This window comes from Carassius carassius, chromosome 4 (assembly GCF_963082965.1).
Source record: "Carassius carassius chromosome 4, fCarCar2.1, whole genome shotgun sequence".
Taxonomy (NCBI): Eukaryota; Metazoa; Chordata; class Actinopteri; order Cypriniformes; family Cyprinidae; genus Carassius; species Carassius carassius.
In genome coordinates this window covers 20454115-20478198 of record NC_081758.1, presented here as the reverse complement: position 1 = coordinate 20478198, position 24084 = coordinate 20454115, and the positions used below count along the sequence as shown (strand labels likewise).

At 37.4% G+C, this 24084-nt stretch overlaps 1 protein-coding gene and 1 long non-coding RNA gene across 2 annotated transcripts; both read left to right on the top strand.

Moving 5' to 3' along the window:
• The first annotated feature begins 7090 nt into the window (after window positions 1–7090).
• tars1 (threonyl-tRNA synthetase 1) lies at window positions 7091–17461 on the top strand. The gene is made up of 19 exons (XM_059547812.1): window positions 7091–7268; window positions 7586–7651; window positions 8032–8222; window positions 8841–8964; window positions 9151–9272; window positions 9871–9988; window positions 10103–10167; window positions 10676–10754; window positions 10924–11070; window positions 11798–11896; window positions 12108–12274; window positions 12433–12595; window positions 12910–13047; window positions 13564–13641; window positions 13728–13828; window positions 15810–15914; window positions 15995–16067; window positions 16172–16286; window positions 16935–17461. The coding sequence occupies exons 1-19, from the start codon at window positions 7212–7214 to the stop codon at window positions 17081–17083; spliced, it is 2157 nt and encodes a 718-aa protein (XP_059403795.1). The 5' UTR covers window positions 7091–7211; the 3' UTR covers window positions 17084–17461.
• A 955-nt stretch (window positions 17462–18416) lies between these two features.
• LOC132139454 (uncharacterized) lies at window positions 18417–20575 on the top strand. Its single transcript, XR_009433632.1, has 3 exons — window positions 18417–18807; window positions 19298–19355; window positions 19678–20575. It is a non-coding gene; the product is annotated as an uncharacterized LOC132139454 (long non-coding RNA).
• The last annotated feature ends 3509 nt before the right edge of the window (window positions 20576–24084 follow it).

Here is a 24084-nt window from a genome sequence, read left to right as displayed (position 1 = left end):
AAATGAACTTCCTTAGTTTTATTTGAAATACAATACTTATGAGGTAACATCCAGGCTTCCTTCCAGTCTATATGTTCAATAAAAGAGGCCCAATAAAATTTTCCTTTAGCAACATTATATTTTTTACTCTGAAAAATATGTTGAATATGCTTATTATTACATTTCTTACTAAGTATACTTATACCATCTAAAATCAAATCAGGTTCTTTGGTGATACTCTTATTAAAGCTAAGATGACATTTTACAAGTTGACTTAGACCAGAAGGAATTGCTTTAAGCACTGCATTATATTCTTTAAATGGTAAAGGGAAATTATGAATAGACATAAATTCTTCATAAGATAAAAAATTACCAGATTTATAAAAAATTGAGAGAATTCCAATTATATTTCTGTTAAACCAAGAAGAGAGAAAAACAGATTTATTCTTAATTCTTATATTGGTGTTGTTCCATAGAAAGGTTTTGTGAGGTGAAAAATTGTGGGTGTAGCATAACTTCCAAGCAAGAAGGGCCTGTGAAAGTGCAACTGGCAATCTGTCTGGCAAGTAATTACATTTCAATATAAAGGGAAGGCCACCAATTTTGGTAAATATATAATTCGGGATAAAAAAACCATATAGAATTATGATTTGTTAAGCATTTTTTGATCCAATTTATCCGAAAGGTATTCACTGTATCACTAAAATCTAACACTTCTAGTCAGGGGCGTCATGCATTCATGATTTTTGAGTGGGCACATTTTGGGGGGGGGTCGAGAGTATAAGTCATTCTACGAAAGCACTGTATAACTGATATAGGCTTATTTTTTTATTATTTTTTTTCCTTTTTATTCAAAACAATTCCAAACATGCTTAATATATCAGGAAATATCTCGTTTCTCAAATATGTGTAGGTAAACGCGTTTTGCACCTTGATAGATTGTTATTTGATCAATATATGGAAATGTAGTGTAATCTATTAACTACACATAAAAACCTGACTTTTTACTTAAGTGCCATATCATGCCATAAAATATTTTTAATACGACTGAATTTGCATTTAATGTAAATTTTAATAACAATATTGTAAGATACTTATTTTAACACTTTCATTTTACAGAGAGTAAAGAACATTTACATTATCAAAAAACATTTTCATTCAGTCTAGCCAGAGTTCAGGCACTCTCAAAAACTCCCATTAAAATCACTGAAGCACTTTACATTATGAAACGAATATCTTACTTACATTCGTACCTACATCAGCACTTTTTGTTGTTTCTGATGAGAGAATTCGCTAAATAATTCAGTCAGCGAGCAAGTGAACAAAACACCGCGTTTCAGTGATGACTCTTCTGGACGTCTCTCATTGGCCATTGCATCCATAAGCGCAACAGAGTAGTTTCTGATTGGTTATCATGAAGCGTTGTACGAATGCGTCTGTCTCTGGCTCAGCGCCAGCCAGCGAACGCAGATTTGAATTTAGCAGCTGATGCTGTGCACTGAACGATCTAATCACACCGCTGTGATTATCAAATATATAAAAAATATTATTCTGCAATTTATTTATTTTTTCGTTTGGAAGCTGCATTTAAAATCCACTTGGCTCAGAAATCTGAGGGGCCCCTCACTTTGAATGGGCACGACGCCTCTGCTTCAAGTCCACCTTTTTTTCGACAATTTGAAAGAACTGTTTTTTTTAGCTTGTGAGGTTTGTTTTTCCATGAAGTCTAGAAAAATTTTGTTAATTCCTTTAGCAGTAGAGTCATTAACAAGAAGAGAAAGCGAAGGATATACAAAACAAGATAACCCTTCTGCTTTGGACAGAAGAACTCTCCCATAAAGGGAAAGGTCTCTTTGGAGCCAAAGATTAAAGATGTTTTTGGTTTTTTTGACCCGTCCAGAAAAATTTAGCCTTTGTCGAGCTACTAAATTTTTTGTTAAATAAATACCAAGATACCTTACAGTCTCTTTTACAGAGATACCATCAATTGAAGAATAATCACTTTCATAGAGTGTCATTATCTCACATCATAGACTGTATAAAAACATGGACGTAGTGTCCGTGAAGTCACCCATAGTCTCCTGATGTGAGTGTGTTTTTGAAGAGCGGGCCGTCGCCATCTTGGCAGCGCGTCTGCCGCGTCACTGCGCGACTCTGCCGGACAATCAAAAATGGGCAAAAAGGCGGGAGCTAGTTGCTGAAGCCACACCCACCTAGCCTATATGATGTCTATGCCTAGCACGACGGCAGTGTCAGCAGTGGCAATCCACCTGTCACTCAAGTGGCCACGCCCTTAATTATGCAGACCTTTAAGTCTTAATATAATTTAAACGGATGAGTTATAAAAAAATTCACCCCCCTCAAAGTTGTCATAAATGGCAAAATTAGCTATTTAGACCAAAATCATTTTTTGAACCAGGCTGTAAACATGTTTTTTCCTGCTGTAAAGTTGGGCATTTTAACATGGGGAGTCTATGGAACTGAAACCCTTTGGCAGCCAGCCTCAAGCGGCCAGTCGATGAATTGCAGTTTTAGTCACTCCCTTATTGGCCTCACGAGAGAGAGCGGGAGGTTGGCGCTCGGGTAACATTAGGCTTGTTTGAGATGCGCCTTGCCTCGCCTGAATTGTAAGCGAGAGTAGGCGGCTGCAGTAAGGGGAGGAGTTAAAAAAGTGCAGGCAAGCCGGACACTTCCTGAATCTCGCTGTGTTGTGGACTGCAAACGTCAGCAATGGAAGAGATCGCGTTCGCGTTCTTTATCGCAGACGAAGTGGATGCAATTGAAATACCACTGCTTTTGCACGAAGATGGTTATGATGAGGAGAATCACTTAAGGTGAAGTGCTCATTACTTAAAATGGCTTTTTCAGTAAATAGTAGGGATATAAATCTATCTGGTCTTGGTATGTTGCAAGTTGAATAGATCTAATGAAAATAAACAGTCCAGACTGCAGATAATTCAGCACTAAATAAAATAAAGGTTTAAAGGATTTAATTAAAACGTAAAATAAATGTTTTCTCTCTCCTAGGAATGTCCCTAAAATTCCTCACTTTGTTGAGAATGTGGTCCATTTGTACAGTCCTTCTGAGTTTCAAAGTCATTTCAGACTTTCTAGAGGTCATGTGGAGGTATGTAGGCAAACAAAACATCATGTTAGGCATATGCTCCCCCCATGCAAATTCATGTGTCCATGGTTTTATTATATGATAACTATTTTTTTTCTCTTCCTAATGCAGGATTTAATTAATACACTTGGTCCTTTTTACATGAATAAACAGCAGACTAAGGTGCCGCTGACAAACAGTATACTTGCCTCTCTATGGACTCTTTCCAACCAAGAGTCCTATAGAGGAGTGGCAGACAGATTTAACATAACCAAATCTACAGTTTCAACACACCTGCATGATTTCTGTTCTCTTGTAATAACACATTTGTCACATTACATCTCCTGGCCCAGAGGACAAGCCCTGCACATATCACAGTTAGAATTTGAAACAGCTGGGTTTCCTAACACTGTCTGTGCAGTTGATGGATGCCACATTCCAATAGTAAAACCGCACTGTGAGAATCCTGTGGCCTATATCAATAGGAAACAGTTCTATTCTGTAATTCTTACAGGATTCTGTGACAGTCAGCGGCGGTTCTGTCATGTCAGTGTGGGTCACCCTGGTAGTTGGCATGATTCAAGGGCATTTCGGTTGTCAGAGGTAGGCCGACTTCTTGAGGAAGATCCACATTCCCTGGTTCCTGAGGGCATGCATATAATTGGAGATTCTGCATACCCTCTCTCGCTTCAGCTTATGAAGCCATACAGAGACAATGGCCACTTGACTTTCAGGCAGAGATGCTTCAATAGGAAACTGAATTCTGCTCGTGTAGTTATTGAGCATGCATTTGGAATTTTAAAATCAAAATTCAGGAGACTCAGATGTCTTCACATGAAAAAAGTAAAGAACATTTCTTCTGCAGTCACAGCCTGTTGCATTCTTCATAACATCTGCCTGAAATCCAATGACCAAATTGACGAGGATCAGCAGGCAGATGTTATGGAGGATGAGCCATACCCACCAGAAGCCCACATTCACAATAATGCTTCACATTATAGAGATGCAATCTGTGGCCGCCTGTGAACATCACATTTACTTGTTCTACCTTCAACAATTCCCTCCATTAAACTTATCTTAAGAAGGTTTTTGATTTAACTGTTTTGTGAGGTGGTGGATGGGATTGTACAGGATTATTTTAAGCACTTACTATCAAATGATTGACATATATTCTGCTAGTCAACCACTGTCCCCTCTCTAGGGAGGAATGTTTGTGTTCTCTATAATAATGATGTGATAAGCAATAAAATGATGATACACATGGGAATGGATTATATGGTTAAACTTTATTTTTTAATAGATCGATTATCATTTCCTGGGATTTACTGATTTTTTTTAGTTGTTCAATGATTTCTCCAAGGCAGGTAAGAGATTTTTTTTCAAACATCCTTCTCCGCCTCTCTTTAAGCCTTCTTCTGCGTTCCAAGTCAGGCCGCACTAGTGACTCTAGAGCAGCTGTTCTCCTCTCTGAATGCGCTTCATAAACTTCACAGAATGTTGATGCTGTTTGTCTCCTTCTGTGCATTTCTTTGGAGGGCATAGCAGTGGAGGGACCTGGTTGTTCTTCTGGGAGAGGCTGTTCTTGGGAGCCTGTGGCCTGTGCAATTGAGGACTTGGTCTGGGATGAGGTAGTGTTGAACAGAGGAGTCGAGCAGATTGTGCCTGATGGTGCACTCCCAACTCCAGATTTCCCAAATAAGTCTTCCATTTCCTTTGAGAAAACATGTAAAACAATGTAAATAGAGATGCTTTAGAAATTATTTTTTATGTAAACCCAGTGATTTGCAGTAATTTCAATACAAAAAGCACACCAACCTTGTAATACTCCCATGTAACTTTTCCCTCTCCTGTTGACCGACACCGGTCTTTAGCCCTTTTGTAAGTAGTGATCATGTTGCCAAGTTTTTTGCGCAATTTTTCATTGCTGATGTTGTAACCTTTTTCTTTGAAGGCTTGCTCCAGCTTTTTGTAAAATGCTATTTTATTTCTGTAGTACAAATGCAGATACATTTGTGTGAGGTCAAGCAGCAGCAGCGTGGTCCTGTGTGTGAATTCTATGAAAACAGCCGTTTAAAATTGTGAAAGATCAACTTTATACATATTGGATATTAGTTAACTTTATACATATTAGAAACAGTGCATACCTTGTTGGGTTTCTTCACATTCTGACTGCATGGAAGGGGATTGAAGATTGTGTGTTTGTGTGAGATTTATTTTCCTTGTTTCAACAGGGCACTCGACAAGGGATACTGGATGATCAATCACTGGAGGGGGACACTGAGACAGAGATGCTGGACGTGGAGGGGGAAGTTGAGACAGAGTAGTAACAGGAGGGGGACACTGAGACAGAGATGCTGGACGTGGAGGGGGAAGTTGAGACAGAGTAGTAACAAGAGGGGGACACTGAGACAGAGATGCTGGACGTGGAGGTGGAAGTTGAGACAGAGTAGTAACAAGAGGGGGACACTGAGACAGAGATGCTGGACGTGGAGGGGGAAGTTGAGACAGAGTAGTAACAGGAGGGGGACACTGAGACAGAGATGCTGGACAGTGGGTAGTATCTGCTAAAGAGAACACAATAATAAAAAATCCCCATGATCATTCTAAACGTTATAATGTTATTATGGTTAAAAGAAAAATGCCTTACCTTGTTTCTGTTCTGCAGATCTCACTTGTTGCATTATATATGCTGCATATTTTTTGTCTATAAAAAACGAATTTCAATCAATAAAAATAAAATTCATTATTTTTACATCATCAAGCAACCAATTTTTTATTTATTTTTTTACTTACCATTCTTTATTCTCTCAGCAATTTCTTTGCTTACTGTTAATGTGATTGCTCCCTGGGAGTCTGATAGTTTTAGTAACATATTCTCCATCTTGCTACAATTGTAAACTTTGTGGATGCCTTTTATAATCAAAGCCATAATGAGAAATGATGAGCAAACAGATGCTGCATTAAATTTACATTGTTATCCCTAATTATGGGTTAAACATTTAAGAGTGGGACATGGCACAGCTGATTAACTTGATGTATATCCTACTTAAGGGATAGTTTACCCAAAGAAAAAAAATCTTTGGGTGAACTATCCCTTTTTTACATGAAAAATATTCCATATAAATATATTACACAATTGTGTGTCACCTTAATGTAAGTTTGGATTTCATGTTTAATGACCAATAAAAGTGTGTACAGCTAATTAATATTCAAAAATTATATAAAACAAAAACACATTCTAAATTAAGAAATTAGCATGCATTTGTGGGTTTTGTTTACTGCACTCCTGGAATAAGACATACCTAGATAAAGATCTTAGATAAAAACACAAACATGAGGCCTTATTGTAAAACCGTCACATTAGATATGCATGTTTGATTGACTAATTTATTTAATGGATTACTGTTGTTCAAAAATCTCAATGTACAAAATTAACACAAGCATGCAATACAATAAAGAGAAAATGACAACAAACAGAACTTTAAACCAAGAAAATAAAAGGGTATATAAAGCACATGTCCTAAATACTTATAGTATTATGCTAATAGACTTCTTGGAATTAAGGGAAAAAAATATCAGCTGACATTCGCTGCCAATGACCATTAAGCTGTGTCGTCAGCAAGTCGTTTCCCATCATGCTTTTGATCAGCGCAGTCGGTGGAGAGCAACTGCGCGCGACTGCAGAATCCGACAGGTGCGCCTTGCGCTCGCGAGAGATTTTTGACATACGTCAGCATGACATCAGAGCAAGGCGGACCGCACTCGGACACATTTCTAACCGGCATGCATCTCGCGCTGATCACCGGTGATCGATTCTGCGCAGATTTTGCTCATCTCAAACAAGCCTATTCATATCAATGAAATTAACCTTTTATAGGCTGTCGTTCGCCTTGCATCATCTTACTGCGCCAGAAAATAAATGTTCTGCATGCTGATTGGTTTATACTCACGTCAATCACAGTGAAGCACCAATCACGCATAACATCCGAAAAACATCATATTGTTGCATCAGCAGTATTGGATTCCATGAAATATCCGGGAAACGTGTCTGCTGGTCTCCTGAATAAAGACTCTACAGATCTGTAAATTGTTGGATCGTGTTATTTGCTCGTGATATTTTAGTATAATTATGGTGGATGTGAGCGTGACCGAACAAATGAAGGATCTGAAAATGGACGAGAAGAAGGTATCAGATGTCCGTGCAGTTAGCTGACTAAGTTAGCCAGTGAAGTCCTTTGAGACAGTCACGGCATGTTGCTGTCAAAACGCTGAATGCCTTATTTTTATAGTTTTCGAAAAGTTGCCTCTTGTTACTTGTCTGTCTGCTGAGCAATATATATATTCAATATATGCTTTGTTTATTTATAGCTTTGCAGTCAAGTTTTGTTTCTGTATCACCTACTATGGGTGGAGTGACATGTTTGAACTATTTTCTTTGTTGACATGAACAACTAATTGACTGTTGAAAGTAATAACCGATGGACGTCGCACCCTTTCTTTCAGAATGCCAAAGATGGAGGAAAGAAGAAAAACAAGACTGCTGGTGGAGATGCAGGTGGCAGGGCTGAGGTTGGTGCTTTTATTACTCTTGTTGTGTTGTGTTGAGTATTGCTCTGTATTGCAACACTTGCACAATGTTCTTCAAAGATGCCATTCTCTGTAGGATCTAATAAGTGCATTATTAAACATGCGTCTAGTATTGTGCACATTATGTAACTAGAAAATATTTGGCATGTGTGCATTGATTTGAATATACTTCTTGCCAGAGGAGGATGGACTTGGCTTGATTCATAATTTTAAAGAATGTATCTGTCTTTAAAGAATCTCCTGTAATGCTAAATTGTGCTATGGTTTATTATTCATAATACGTTTACTTGTGTAGGAACCTTGAAACAATAGACAGTGGGAATGTGATAATAATATGAGTTTTGTCTCTTTCTTCTCCGTAGTTGAAACCTCTACCACAGTACATCGAGGAACGTCTGTCCGTTTATAACAAGCTGAAGGCAGAACATGATGCACTGCTGGCTGAGAAAGGAGCAAAAGACAGCAGGCCCATCAAGATCACACTGCCCGATGGAACCGTAGTCGATGGGGAGTCCTGGAAGACCACACCGTATCAGGTCGCCTGTGGCATCAGGTTAGTGATTAAACTTAATAGGCATGCATTTCCAACTCTGATGTGGCTAAGCTGGTCAGACCAATGACACTTGTGAAAGATTTTTATACTTGCCTTCAAGGTCCTTTATGCAATTTTTATACTTAAATAAATATTGCAGGTAATAAACATTGAGGCTTTATGCAGTCAAAACATTGCTCTGTTTGTTTGAACGATCTGGAATATTCATATTTACTTATTGACACAGCTAGTGGCGTGAATTTGGGGTGGGACATTGGATACAGTTGTCAACATTTCCATTTGTGCATTTAGCAGACCTCATCATGCAAAGCAACTTACAATAGAGGAACATAAGGAATTTGTCACAGACATATAGTGTAAACTGTCAGGTTTATTAGAAAGCTAGACTAGAAAACATGCTAGAACAGCAGAGATAAATTGCAAAAAAAATTTATATTTCTTTATGACGTTTGAATTGTTATACACAAGTCATCCTTAAACTTAAACCTCTCCATTTCATTGCAACACACAAAAATTGTGCTTTCTTGATGAAGTGTTTGATTGCATTATGCTTCCAAGTCAAGCAATAACTTGTCTTCACAATGTAGAGTATGACATTATAATTTGTTTTATTAACAGCCAAGGCCTTGCCGATAATACTGTGATCTCAAAAGTGAACAATGAGGTATGGGATCTGGACAGGCCCTTAGAGGAAGACTGCAGTCTAGTCCTTCTCAAATTTGATGACGAAGAGGCACAAGCAGTAAGTTTAAAGTTATCTTCAAGTTTGCAGTCCACAATAGCAGTGACCCCAACACAAATGAAATGTCACCAAAGTAGTGCATTTGTAAGCATAAAGAAAATATTTATAATATGAATTATTTTATTGCATAGATGATTGAAAGAGTGCATATTTGCATGTTTTGAAACCTTATTTTTTTCTCTTAAGGTTTATTGGCACTCCAGTGCCCACATAATGGGAGAGGCCATGGAGCGAGTTTATGGAGGATGCCTTTGTTACGGGCCACCCATTGAGAATGGCTTTTACTATGATATGTTTCTTGAAAATGAGTAAGTCAAACATATTCTGTTTTTTTTTGTTTGTTTGTTTTTTTTTTATATAGAATGATTCGGAGTGTTCATGAACAGAACAGTAGTATTCCTGAGAAGACTTCAGGTGTTGAATTATAATATGCTTCTCACAAATCATCCATGCTAACGCAAGTCACATTAATTCATCTGTGGTTAGAAATTATGCTAAGTAGCTCCACAGGAAATAAAACTTTTTGTCTTTTTGTTCAGGAGTTTTTTCATTCCTTTTTGCAATTACACGACCTTTTGTTTGAACAGAATCAGTTCAGTGGCTTTAGATAAGCAGAAAGGAATATAATAAATGCAGTAGTTTACTTGTTGAAAGCCAGTTTAATCAAATGTTATTCATTTTGATAATATCACCATCAAGCCCTGTCTTGTTTGTTAGTGTGGCTCTGTTTGGTCCAAATAGTCACAGAAGATGACTTCTGGTAGACAAAATTTTCTTTAATTGGTGAGATGTTTGGTAATTCTTTGCACTCTAGTTTTTATTTAGAAGAGCTTTTTAACTAAACTTGTGCACCTTTGTGTACCTGGCTTTGTCGTTCCTCTCCCTTCCTCGCTCGCTGGTTCTCAGAGGTGTATCGAGTAATGATTTCCCCTGTTTGGAGAACTTGTGTAAGAAGATCATCAAAGAGAAGCAACCCTTTGAGAGACTGGAGGTAAAGAAGGAAACTCTGTTGGAGATGTTCAAGGTATGTGCTTCCTTTCTAAGAGCAAGAAATATGAGCTCATGCTATGAATAAACCCTTAACACTCGAGTGGCTTGAAGTTCAGACTAGTAAAATCTGCTTCTGTTTTTTTTCTAGTACAACAAGTTCAAGTGCAGGATCCTAAATGAAAAGGTTACCACCCCAACAACTACAGTTTACAGGTGTGATATTGGTTGCAAAACATACACTTCAAAGTGTGTGTGTTTTGTATTATTTATTAAATTTCATGCTTTTGAAAATATTTTTTCAAAATAAAGTCTCTTTACAATGCCATTCAAAAGTTTGCGGTTTGAAAAAAAAAATAAAAAATTCAGCAAAGACATATTAAATTGATTGAAAGTTTTAGAAAATACTTTTACATTTTTGCAAGCAATTCTGCTTCTTTTGAGTTTTCTATTGATAGAAGAATCCTGAATCAAAGCATAACTCAAAGACATTTGTTAATAAAAAACATTGATAAGAGATGTTTCTCTAGAATCATTTCTGAAGGATCATGTGATACTGAGTTTTAGGGTAAACTATCCCTTTTTTGTTTTGTTGCACATAAGAGACTTTTTTCAAAAACATTTTAAAAATCTTACCAACCTCAAACTTTTGAACGGTGGTAGTATATATACAATATATTTATACCTTATCATTTATTTACACATTTTGCTGCTGGTTCTGTAGGTGTGGACCTCTTATCGATCTGTGCAGAGGGCCTCATGTAAGACATACAGGAAAGATCAAGGCCTTGAAGATCCACAAGGTGCACAGTTTGGGCCTTTTCCTAATTTAACCTAACCTTTCAACAATTTACTCTAACTCTCAATTAAAACTCCCTTCCACATATTAAATTATCCTAACCTATACATTTGGCCTATTATTCCTACAGCATGATGTGTAATCTCAAATTATGCATATTATGTATGTCACAGAATTCTTCTACGTACTGGGAGGGCAAAGCTGACATGGAGAGCCTCCAAAGGATCTACGGCATTTCTTTCCCTGATCCCAAGATGCTGAAAGAATGGGAGAAATTCCAGGAAGAAGCCAAGAACAGGGATCATCGCAAACTAGGAAGGGTATGTGTAAATGCGTGAAAGTTTACATTCATACATGATCAAAACATTTTGGAACATAAATGTCTTTGCGATTCCTTTTTGCTGAACGCATTGTTGTTGAATAAAAGTAATTATAAAATAAAATGTATTTATAAAAAAAAAAAAAAAACCTAGGGAGTACTGACCCCCACCTCCTGAATGGTAGTGTGTTTGTCTCTCAAAATTCAGCAGTAACACGTATGCGCATCTGCACTACAGCAAGTGAATAATTATAAGAAGTCAGCAGTGTACAAATTACTACAAAAAAGCCATTTTCCACTGAACATTTGGGGGACAAACTGCTCACAATGGAGGACATGTGGACACCTTGGTGTGCTAATGACTCCGGCAGCAAGCTGCCGCCTCTCGAATCTGTAGTGACTGCCGACAGGTCTGATAGGTGGGCTGGGTGGGGAGAGAATGGGGACGGTGCCCATAAAGAAGGCAGATGTCTGTATCCTTAATGCACCATCTGTTCATGGGCATGCTAATGGGTGCACAGGGAACATTTTGTCACAACAAAAGCATGAGCATAAACTGCCATTTGTTCTATTTCTTTCTCTCTCTTGCTCGTTTTAACTTTTTGTTCTTTTCCTTTGAATCCTCCTGTATTCTTGATTGGATTCCTGACCTGTATAATTATTGTTTCTCTCATGTTTGATGTTGTTGTTTTACACACTCTTTCTCTTTCTCTTCACTGTCTTTCCAGGAACAAGACTTGTTTTTCTTCCACGACCTGAGCCCCGGTAGCTGTTTCTTTCTGCCTAAAGGAGCCTACATCTATAATACGCTGATCGAGTTTATTAGGGTGAGTTTGTTGAGTTTGTAGAGTTGTTTGCAGAGGTCTATTATTAGGATATGCTAAATTGCATTTTATGGATGTCATGGTTCAGTAGACCATGTAATGGATAAGTTGGTCCACTTCAAGGACCCCATTAATGATTGTGACCCAACCACTTGAATATTTATGTATTTTCACAGACCATTTTTGTTGTGTTGTGCTATATTTTATTGTGTAGAGTGAATACAGAAAGAGGGGATTCCAGGAAGTGGTCACACCGAACATCTACAACAGCAAACTATGGCAAACCTCAGGACACTGGCAACACTACAGTGAAAACATGTTCTCCTTTGAGGTGGAGAAGGAGATCTTTGCTCTTAAGCCCATGAACTGCCCTGGACACTGGTACAAAATATTTCTGTATTCCCTAAGCAGCAGACTTTTTTGAAATGTTTGTTAATCATGACAGGCATTGACAGTATCCCTAAATGCAGAAAGTTAAGCGTGGAAGATAATTGTTTGCAAGAATTTTCCTTATCTATCATTTTTCCCTTATATGTCAGTCTGATGTTTGACCACCGGCCGCGCTCTTGGAGGGAACTGCCCCTGCGTCTGGCTGACTTTGGGGTTTTGCACCGTAACGAGTTGTCTGGAGCTCTTACTGGTCTGACCAGAGTCAGACGTTTCCAACAAGATGATGCACACATCTTCTGCTCTATGGACCAGGCATGTTACTTTGGAATACATGATAAAATATTTATGAATTGGGGTTCCCATGCTTAATTGAAATTAATTAAATCTTTAAAAAAAGTAGTGGCATTTCTAATTTGAATTACATTTGTTGGATTATGCTCTTTAGTCATCTCTGTATAATTATTTTAATAATCCTGATTTAGTAATCACAAACCACTGAAAAGCCATGGGAACTTTTTTTTTTTTTTTTTAAAGATGTGGGAGCCCTACATTTTTCAGTGTGTCAAAGAACTGTTTGGTTCAAGAGCCTATTAATGATTTGTTTGTTTTATTTTCCTACCTAACAGATTGAGTCTGAGATAAAGGGTTGCCTGAACTTCCTGCGTACAGTGTATAATGTGTTTGGCTTCACCTTCAAATTGAACCTTTCCACGAGGCCAGAGAAGTTCCTAGGAGAACCTGAAGTGTGGGACCAGGCTGAGAAGGTAGAATTTGAAACTTGTGCATAAACTACCGTTCAAAAGCTTGGGGTCATGGCAAAGTTACATTTTCAGCAGCCATTACTTTAATGTCTTAAATGTCACATGGTCCTTCAGAAATCAGAAAACAAGTGTGCCACTTAGTATTTTTGTGGAAAAGGTAATACATTTTTTTTTCAGGATCCTTTGATTAAATCGAAAGTTCAATAGAACAGCATTTATTTGAAATCAAAATAAATTGTAATGTTATAAATGTATTTACTGTCACATTTGATCAATTTAATGCATCCTTGCCGAATAAAAGTAATAACTTAAAAAAAATCCTACCAGCTAGTGTATTTTGAGGTGTCATTTTGTGATCTCATCAATTTGTAAGAATGTGTTATTATTATAATTATTAGTGTTTAATATACATAGTTGTTAATCCAGTATTCGTATTTAATACATCTCTTTTAAAATGTATGACAAATCATGCATATCTTATCTAGTTTGACTTCGTTAAGCCCTCTTTAATTGTTTTAGCAACTGGAGAACAGCTTGAATGATTTCGGAGAGAAATGGGTTCTGAATCCTGGTGATGGAGCTTTCTACGGACCAAAGGTACAAACAGATAAAGCAAGCATCATATGAAATATGAACATTTAAGAAATGACTTTTATACTAATGTTTCTGTTTTTGTGATTCAGATTGATATTCAGATAAAGGATGCCATCGGCAGGTATCATCAATGTGCCACCATTCAGCTGGACTTCCAGTTGCCTATTCGCTTCAATCTCACATTTGTCAGGTATGTTTACTCAAGAAGACATTACATCTTTGTCTGTATGTAACAATAAAGGAAACATAGAATTAAGAGAACATCCAGAGCCCTGGTTTCTGTTCCCTGTACAGCAGTGACATTTTGTGGTTACCGTATTTTTCGGACTATAAGTCGCACCTGAGTATAATTCGCATCAGTCCAAAAATACGTCATGATGAGGAAAAAACATATATAAGTCGCACTGGACTGTAAGTCGCATTTATTTAGAACCAAGAACCAAGAGAAAACATTACCGTCTACAGCCGCGAGAGGGCGCTCTATGTCTTCAGTGTAGACTACAGGAGCACTGAGCAGCATAGAGCGCCCTCTGGCGGCTGGAGACGGTAATGTTTTCTCGGTTCATTTCTCTTAGTTAATTTCTCTTGGTTCATGTCAAATTAATTTTGATAAATAAGTCGCAGGACCAGACAAACTATGAAAAAAAGTGCGACTTATAGTCCGGAAAATACGGTATATTTGATTACTACTAGAGTTGTTCCGATTCCGATACTAGTATCGGAAATATCTCCGATACCACAACAAATTCTGGCATCGGCATCGGCGAGTACATGAACCCATATACCGATCCGATACCATTTTCAAGACCTAGTTATGAACGCTAGCTTTGCCTAACCGCTGCACGATTCTTCTTCACTGCTCAGAATGCATTGCAAACACAGGACATTGTGCTGTAATGCCACAAGCAACCCCTGTTTAGAGCAGCGAAGAAGAAATGAAAACGCGTTAGCAGCACTGATCTATATATGACTGGATCGCTCATCGCGTTCTAAACTGCCAACAGACAGTGAAGCCGCTTCTATATTACAGATCAGTGGTTAGCAGTATGTCCGCTGTTTAGCAGTATTTCAGACTGGACCAACCAGACAGTAAAACGGCGACTAGGGATGCCACAAGTACTGGCACTTCACTACCAAGACGGTGCTGAAAATTTTAAAATGTGATGATACCAGCGTCTCTGTAGAACCGGTAGTAAGTTTGAGTATATTCGTTACCCGCAGCTGCGTTCAGTCGCTTCCGTGTTAGTCTAAGCGCAGGGCTCCAGACTGTAGCCGAATATATATACTAGTGTCTGTGAATATTAAACTGCAAAATACTATTTAAATATTACTCCTGCAAAGTCTACATCTCTGTGGGAGACGGGCGCAGATGCACGGGAGCTCGCTGTTTTGTGGCCTCTGCCGTGTGTCACTATATGAGGACATGAACGCATAAACCGTCACTTCATGAGAATTTAATGTTTCATTTGAGAAAACTGTCATATCATAAACACAGACACTCAAAGATCTTCATGGCGAGTAAATTGACAATATATTAAGCTACTGTTGTAGCCTACAGTAGATTTAGCTACGTCTCTATGTAGTAATAATACGTCTCTATTAATAATAATAATTATGCCTAGACGGTTACTTGTTTTTTACTTGTTTTGTTGTAAAGAGATTATCTGATTAATATAGAATTTTTTATATTCCTAGACTTATTTGTTGCAGTTTTTTATACACTAATATTGTAAAACTAAAATACTAAAATACCTTTTTTAGTTTGCGGTGTTAGATTTTTGGCTGCATTTGAAGTTCTTTTTCGCTTAAGAAATTAAATAATATTACTGTCAAATTCATGTCAGATAATAAAAATACTGTAATAAATACAGTAGTTAACCATGTATTTGTTCAGGTTTTATCAAGGGATAAGTCTGGAGCACACCATAAAATAATTCTAGAAATTTACACAGGGCTAGTAGTATATACAGCTGTATATACAGATACACACCCAGGTATCGGATCAGTACTCGGTATCGGCCGATACCCTGAGCCCAGGTATCGGAATCGGTATCGGGAAGAGAAAAAGGGTATCGGAACATCTCTAATTACTACACCCCTCCTGAACTTAACTTCAAAATCTTCAAGAGTGCAAGTTGCTGACTTTGTAACCCAAACATTGTCTCTTTCAGCCATGATGGTGATGACAAGAAGAGGCCCGTGATCATCCATAGAGCCATCCTGGGCTCAGTGGAACGAATGATTGCCATCCTGACTGAAAACTATGGGGGAAAGTGGTACGGCTAAGAACGAGACTCATGTTTAGTTACAGACCATATGTGCGCGTACCAAATTCTCCTGCTTTTGTTTCCCACAGGCCACTGTGGCTGTCCCCACGTCAGGTGATGGTGGTTCCTGTTGGACCCACTTGTGATGAATATGCCCAGAGAGTACGTTCTGCTCACAATTTATCACGCAGTAGTAGCTGTTAGCTCTCATCCCAGCATAAACTCCCAGGTCATTGTTATCAAAAACAATCCCTTGTCAATCTCAGGTACAACAGGAGTTCCACAGGGGAGGGCTGATGACTGATGTGGATCTGGACCCAGGTTGTACCCTGAACAAGAAGATCAGGAATGCACAGTTAGCTCAGTACAATTTCATTTTAGGTGAGTGATCCTGCATAATGTTTAAAGGCACGGTAGGTGATTTGGTTCAAAAACATTTTTTGTTATGCTGGTTGAAAGTCTACCTCTACCAACGCCGTCTCTCATCGTGTTGCTGGTTAGCCTCTGGTTTGCCTGTGCGCGTTCATGTGTTTTGTAAGAAGCGTGGCTTTAGAGAGTGATTCGCAGGAGGGTGGAATCTTTCGATATTTGCTAGCCTCTCCAAAATCACCTACCTTACCTTTAAATTAGAAAAAGGTGTAAAAATCATGGTTTGTTCCTGTTTATTACTGTAAATTATTTGTGTATTTTTTGTGCATATATTGTCATTTGAATGTGCTATAGTGCAAGTAGTTTTATCGTTTTAACGCACTTATTTTTTCTAGTTTATTTACATATGGTGGCTAATGAGTGGTCTCGCGCATTCAAAGAAAACTGCATGCTTCTGTGTTGCAAAATTGTCTTGTTACATAAAACCATAGATGGCACAGGCAAACCATGACAGCTTCTCAGTAGCTTGTATTAAAATGGCATGTGAATTAATTTCCCTGATATTTTAATTGACAATTTCAGCAGCATATATGTTCACATAGACATTGTAGTTGTTTTGAATTTGTGGGGATCCTAACTTTTACGATTGATGCATAACAGTGGTGGGTGAGAAGGAGAAAAGCAGTGACACAGTGAACGTTAGGACTCGTGACAACAAGGTGCACGGAGAGAGGAGTCTGACGGACTGCATGGAGCGACTCAAGGAGCTGAAGGCCTCAAGATCCCGGAACGCAGAGGAGGAATTCTGAACTCCCTAAACCTCCTGCCAACTCTTCCTTCATATGCCATATGCTCAAATACCGCTGGGCAGCAGCGTGCTGCTATTCTGCATAGATGATCCAGAACTTCTCAGCTGGATCTGTCTGGTTGAGGGGCTCCAGTTTTAAATCGGTGACAATATTTTAGAACTAATCATTCAATTGTCTGAAAGTCTCTAGACCTTATAAATTGACAATACTTTGGTTTAAAAATAAAAACTTTGTAAAATATCCTAGGGTTGTTCATTTGTCAGTCATTATTCTAAGTTATAGGAAAGGGACTTTTCTGTCAATATATGTGTATTGGTAAATGACAAATAATGTCTGGTAACTTGTCTGATTTGAGATGAAATAAAACGGTATATCTTCTACTCTTTTATGTCTCGCTTTTGCTATAACGTCTTCAAACAGAGGTCGAAGCAGTTGTTGTTATATTTATAATCAGCATGAACAGTGTTACAGAGAAGAACACACTGCAGGAGCAGTGGCGCCCCCAGAAAATGTTAACAGGGGTGGCCAAATGAGGCCACAGTAAATTTTGGGGGTGGCACATTAAAATAAAGAAAAAAAAATTAAGGGTTTGCAATATAGACAAAAAGTTATATCTCTGTGAGTTCTAGGATTTTATCGATAACGATAATTACACTATTTTGCTGTTATTGTGCTGATATCTTATTTTTGTAATTGTGCTGACACCTGATTTTTTTTTTTTTTTACCTTTACACCATTCTTTCTAAAAGTGTGCACCATATTTTAGGTCAGATACTTGCATTTGGGCTGTTACCAAGAAAAATTGCAATCAGTATCAACAAAATTGATCTTTGCAATGCAGATAAAACAGAAGCTGCATCTGAAGTGCCATTTAGATGTTTTTACACACTGTTTAATGCAGCTCCGTGGAACATGGAATACTTTAACATGCAGTTACAAATGAATAAATAATGTTTTGATATTTTAAAGATAAAACATTGAAAACTGATGTTTGAAATTATTTAAAAAATGAAAAGGTTCCATTAAATGTGAAATTAAAACCGCCAATAGGTGGCAGCGAGTCACTGTTAATAAGTGAGTCATTGCGATTGAACCGAATCATTTAAACGGTTGATTCATTCAGGAACGAAACACTTTAATGTTGCTCAGAGACGCAAAACTGTGGCTGCAGCAGGTGCTGCACTTTTTTTCACTTCTTAAACTATTGTGAATTTACATTCTGCATTTAAATTAATAGGACCCACTGTAAATAATCCTAGGGGTGGCCGCAGGGGTGGCCAGAGTTTATACTGGCCACCCCTTGGGGGCGCCCCTGTACAGGAGCAGACGTACTTGTACTTTCACTTTCACTTGCTCGTTGTTCAGGCGATTTATGAGAAATTGTCTGATCTCAGATCGTTCGTCTAACCGGATAAACGAGCCAGTAGTAAACGAGATGAAGACTTGAGTGTTTTAATATTTTGGAACATATTATAGTTCATTTTAACCGCTATAGTGAAAGTATCTATTTTTTTATTTATTTTCCTATCGTATCCTGCAGTCGGGCATTTCGACAGCTGAGGTTTTTTCAGCAGGATGTTTACTCGCAAATAGACTTTTTTTTGTTTGCTGCTCACTCATAAAAAAGTTCTGTTGAACAGAAATGCTCTTAACTACCATTTAAACGCAGATCGGTGCTGCTTTTAGCCGAAGAAAACTCAATTTAGGATGATTTCCCTTATAAGGTAAGTCAAAAGGATTTTGTATATATGTGTGGGAAACTATAAGAACTATAGAAAGAGACGCCTTCTGACAGGACATTAGCCTACATAAGCCGACCTATAAAGTCAGGAAGCAATATGCATGACTAGCTTCTATTTTAAAGAAAAACAAGATAGTTGGCTATATCGTTTAATTTCGCTTTCAGTTATGCGCACGGTGACCTTGGTTGCTTGAAAAATGTAGCCTACTTGTGCTGTCTTTCTTTTAAAATGGCATTTGATACAGTGTTTTTCTGTCTAATGCAGATATTAAGTGGACTTTTTAGCGATTAAAAAATTTTTGGGCCACTGTAGTTATATGATTAAGACGGAGGCTCATAAACCCGACAGACTGAGACAGGTGTCAAAACATAGGCTACATTAAAGTTTACCTTTAAAGCAATGTCTAATGTCTAACTTCTTTCAGTAAAAATAGTTTGCTATAATTAATTGAAAATTTATTTACTGGTTTCAGTTCTGCGATGGAGTTCACAGACGAGGAGAAAATATGGCTGCAAAGACTATCTGCTGAAGTAAGAATATTTTTCTTCGTCATAATTTCTCTCTTTTTTTATTGTAATGTTTTTGTATGTATGTTTTTTTTTTTTGATATGCGAAAATACCTCGTCAAAATATTTTTTTCTTCTTTTTTTATAATAATAATAATAAACATGCATCTTATATACCATGCGATGGCAGTATAGTACAGGGCTAGGTTCATCATAACCTCAGTTGTTCTACTTTATAATTTTCACCTGTACTTTGAATGAAATCATCTGCTGCATACATATATGTAAATGTAAAAAAGAAAAAGAAATAATAATAATTAAAAATATATATATTTTACTTATTTAGATACCTGAAGGAAATGAACTCACTCCAAAGGAGAAGCAATTACGGGAGAAAGCAAAGCCAGAGACTGAATTTCAGGCCCAGCTCTTCCAAGCTATGGCCTCCATAAGATTTGCACTGAATGATTCAATAACCTCAACAATAGAGGTGAAAAACTCTGTCCATCAGAGAAGCAATGTCTCGTCACTATGTGGATAGTCATCAAATGCCAAGATGATGACATGTTTATATTTTTCATGATCTCACCTGGGTATTGTTATCTTATTAATGATTTATTAGTGGATGTCAGGTTTAGATTATACTTGCTATACACCAGGGAATGTGACGGCATTATGTTTTTTTGACCTCAGCTCATGAAATGATTCATCAGTTAAGCACAAATGGATGCTTCATTGCTGTGCAAAGTTGAGAAACTTTGAGAATATAATGCTATTGCTGTTTGCATGCTCTTTTATAGTTGTATGATCTATGAAATCACTGCAAAATGAAACCAGGTTGTTTTTGTTTTTAAAACGTCATTGGTGCTTTTTTCCACATACATGCTAATGCTTTTGAAATGATGCCAAGTGAAGGTTCTTCAGAAACTCAGTATGCATGTCTTTTATCATGCTCACAGGGATGATAACATCTCTACCTCATTCAAAATACAATAAAAAACAGTACAATGCATTTTTTTCTTTTGTACACATGTATAAGAAATTGGACCATGATATTTGGACAAAAGTAGATTTGAACTTTCAGATGTTTGTTTCAACACCGTTTACTTTGATTACCATCCATGGTCCAAAACAAATGTTATTTCCAAAAATGTATGTACATTCCACTCTGTTTCCACATTTAGCCTAACATAAAAAAAAAAAAAAAATTGACTGTACTTGTAATGAATAAAAATTCAAACGAATCAGTGGAGTCTATTCTTATATATTTTTATGCAGTAATTTGTAAGATCACACAATTTCAATATATTTTTACAGCCGTTTGAATTCAGGAAATATGTCACTGAATTATTACTATTACTCTGACATCCACACTGTGGTGTTACTCAGCAAGATTACAAACGCCACAAGGAATAAAGAGACAGATGAAGTCCAAAAAAAAAAAAAAAAGACAGACTGATTTTTAATCTTTTTTTAAATGACCCCTGGTCCTAAGTGATATATAGAAGAGAGTCATTGAGCACTCCATGAATCCTCCATCTCCTGCCTGGGGTAGATTCTCACCATATGTTTCATCGGGCACCTGGCCATATGGGGTTAGTATGCTCCACTGAGTTAAACAAACTGAGCTTCTACTGCACACAAAACTCCGTGTATGAGGACAATGAGGGCTACCTGAGTTCACTGTTCTGGATCCAAAGGCTCATCAGCTAACCTTTGGAGAGAAGCTATAGCAGCTTTAATAATAATGCATTTGAATAATGCTGGCACAGCTAGATGTGTATCAATAGTTTTTTGATATTTGATATTTGTTACATGATATTTGAAAGGGATAATGGACAGCTAGCTGTGAATCTAACAATTTTAATGCATGATGTTTGTAAGTGTGTATATATGGATCTTTTGATTTCTTTCATCAAAGAATCCTGAAAAAATTTTATAATAATAATAAATGTTTCTTGAGCAGTAAATCAGCATATTACAATGATTTTTTTTGTTGAGTTTTGCCAACACAGGAATAAACTGCATTTTAAAATATAATGAAATAGAAAACTTAAAATTTTATTTTATTTTTTATTCCACATGTCTCCCCATCAACAAATATGAATGTGAATAAAACCCCAAATTATGGTGAGTTCCCCATGGAAACCCCCCTTGGGAAACCAATCTGCCATTTTTAATATCATAATGTCACAAAATGACATGGTTCTGCTTATGCACGTTTGATGACATCTGGAAAGTTTGTTGGTGACCTCAAACAAAGCCTTTCTGCAAAATCACAAGTATGACCTCTGCACATGACCCGATGTAAATTAAGCAAACCACTTTACACAGGCAGCTTGGCTGAAGAGTGGAGCATCACACTCTGCACATTTGCGAGTGTTTTGCAACTTTGAAGTACATAATATGGGTTTATCCCCAGGTAAAACACAGTGAAACCAAAAATTTGCACTCAGACTCACCACATCATAAACTGGGCATATATAATTGCAAGAGACGTGCCCTCACAAAGCTTCTGACTGAAGAATTAAAAGACAATGTTAAATGTAGGATATATACAGACAAAATATATATATATTCTAAATATAAACAGACGTTATAGCTTTACCAAAACATGTTACATTAACTTACACTTTGAATTACTAAAAGGTGAACCAAATGAATAGCCTGACCTCTTACACTGTTAAAGACCCATTGTATAAATGAGCCCAGTCTTTGTGGCCTGTGACCTGGGCATTTTCGAAACTACATCCTTAATTTGTGCCTTGTGGCTACAGAGGTCTGACCAATGACATGACATGAATTAATCATTTGTCAAGAAAACGTCCAATCAGAAAACACTCCAGGTGCTCAGCAACAAGCCTCCAAAACCTCCTCCACACAACATGTCACGTAATGACCATCTGGTGGCCAATTAGCGAGTACCCCATGCTAGTGCTAACACCTTCCTAATAATGAATAGAGAAAAGAGACGTGTTCTTCACAGAGTTGCTGATGTTTTACATTAAACTGTGGTGAGATCAGGCCATTATTTTGATTGGTGATTAAAGCAGCATCGAGCGACCGAGAGTTTTGTGTTGCACATTTTCCCACATGTAAAATAAAAGGAGGAGGGATGTGAAATGCTTCTTCTGTTGAATGTTAAAGGGCCACTATGCCCCCCCCCCAAAAAAAAATAAACAATTTAGTATAGCCTACTGGTATTTTTCCACAGAAAGTGCTTGTCTAAAAGCAGACTTTTGAATTTATTTTACATACACCATTTCTTATGGCTGGCTGGAACTTTCTCTTCAGACTCTAATTTGCTCATTCTCACAAACTATAGTCATTTCTCAGTCTGTTATCTCATCTGTCAGTGTAAAGTGTTTGGACTGACAAAATGTTTGAGGCCCGTAATGCCTTTTAAAGGGATAGTTAATTAATCATTTACTCACCCTCAAGTTTTTGAACAAAAAGGCAGATAGTTGTAAAAATGTGGGTAACCAAACAGTTGCTTGCTCCTTAGATTTCCATAGTGTGGAAAATTTTTTCAATTAAATACATACATGCTTACACACACACACACTCACACTATGGACATCGGTGATGACCAAAAACAGTTTAGTTACCCACATTCTCTTACTAATATCTCTCTCTGTGTGTGTGTGTGTGTGTGTGTGTTCAGCAGAAGAAATAAATTCACATATGTTTGGAACAAGGCTGAGTAAATGATGACAGAATTTAAATTTTTGGGTGAACTATCCTGTTTAAAGAGTTTCTTGACAGATAGATCTGTAATACTGATTTCAGATTGTATGAGTATTATATGAGATTAAAAACTGAGCTATTGCTATTCAGTCTCTAAAACCCCTTTTTAATTTATGAAAACATTGGTTCTGTAAGACAAAAGAAGTGTCATATGCCTGCCTGCATTTTTTAAAAATACAGTAAAACAGCAATGCGCAATATTATTACGATAAAAATCCTGTTTTCTATTTTATTATATTTTAAAATGGTCTACATACAGCTAAACAACAGCATTATTTATTTATTTAAAATTGTACACATTCATTTTACAACTTTAATGTCAAGAAAAACAGCTAAAATGAAATTATTTTAATGGAACTGAAATGAATTTGTTGTGTGTTTTTAGTTTATTTTTGCTTTTTTTCTACATCATGGTCTACATGCAGACAACAAAAAAGGTTGTGAAAGTGCAAGCTCTCCATATAATGTCAACAAACATACACCTTAAGTTTCTTGGTGTCTAAGCACAACTATTACACTTGATTTCAAACATCTTTTTTCAACTCTCTCTCTGTGCCTCTCAACAGGCCAAACATTTAAAATGGGACATATTTTAGAAGGGAGACTGAGCAAGACAGAAGTATGCACAGAGTATTTTCTTCTCATGTTTTCTTCCTACTCTTGCTCTGCTTTTTCTCCCTCGCTAGGAGGAACATTTACTTTAGCTCCCTAAGAGAGAGCTGGGAGGCTTGGGTCCCAATTTGGGTGCCCACAACTCACCAGGGCCTGCAAGCCTGATTAAGTTCAAGCTGACATCTGCATAAATCACAGCCCACTGGAGCTAATAGGTGGCAGTATTAAAATCCAGCACCCCCTCACTCCGCCTCGGACCACCCAGGTAGCCTTTGCAGGAAAAGGAGCATCCAGTCATATCTAAAACAACTGAAACTGTACAGCCACTGAAGCACTTAGCCCCCCACTCGCCACCCCTCTGCATGCTCCTCCACGGGGAGGGGGGCTCTCTTAG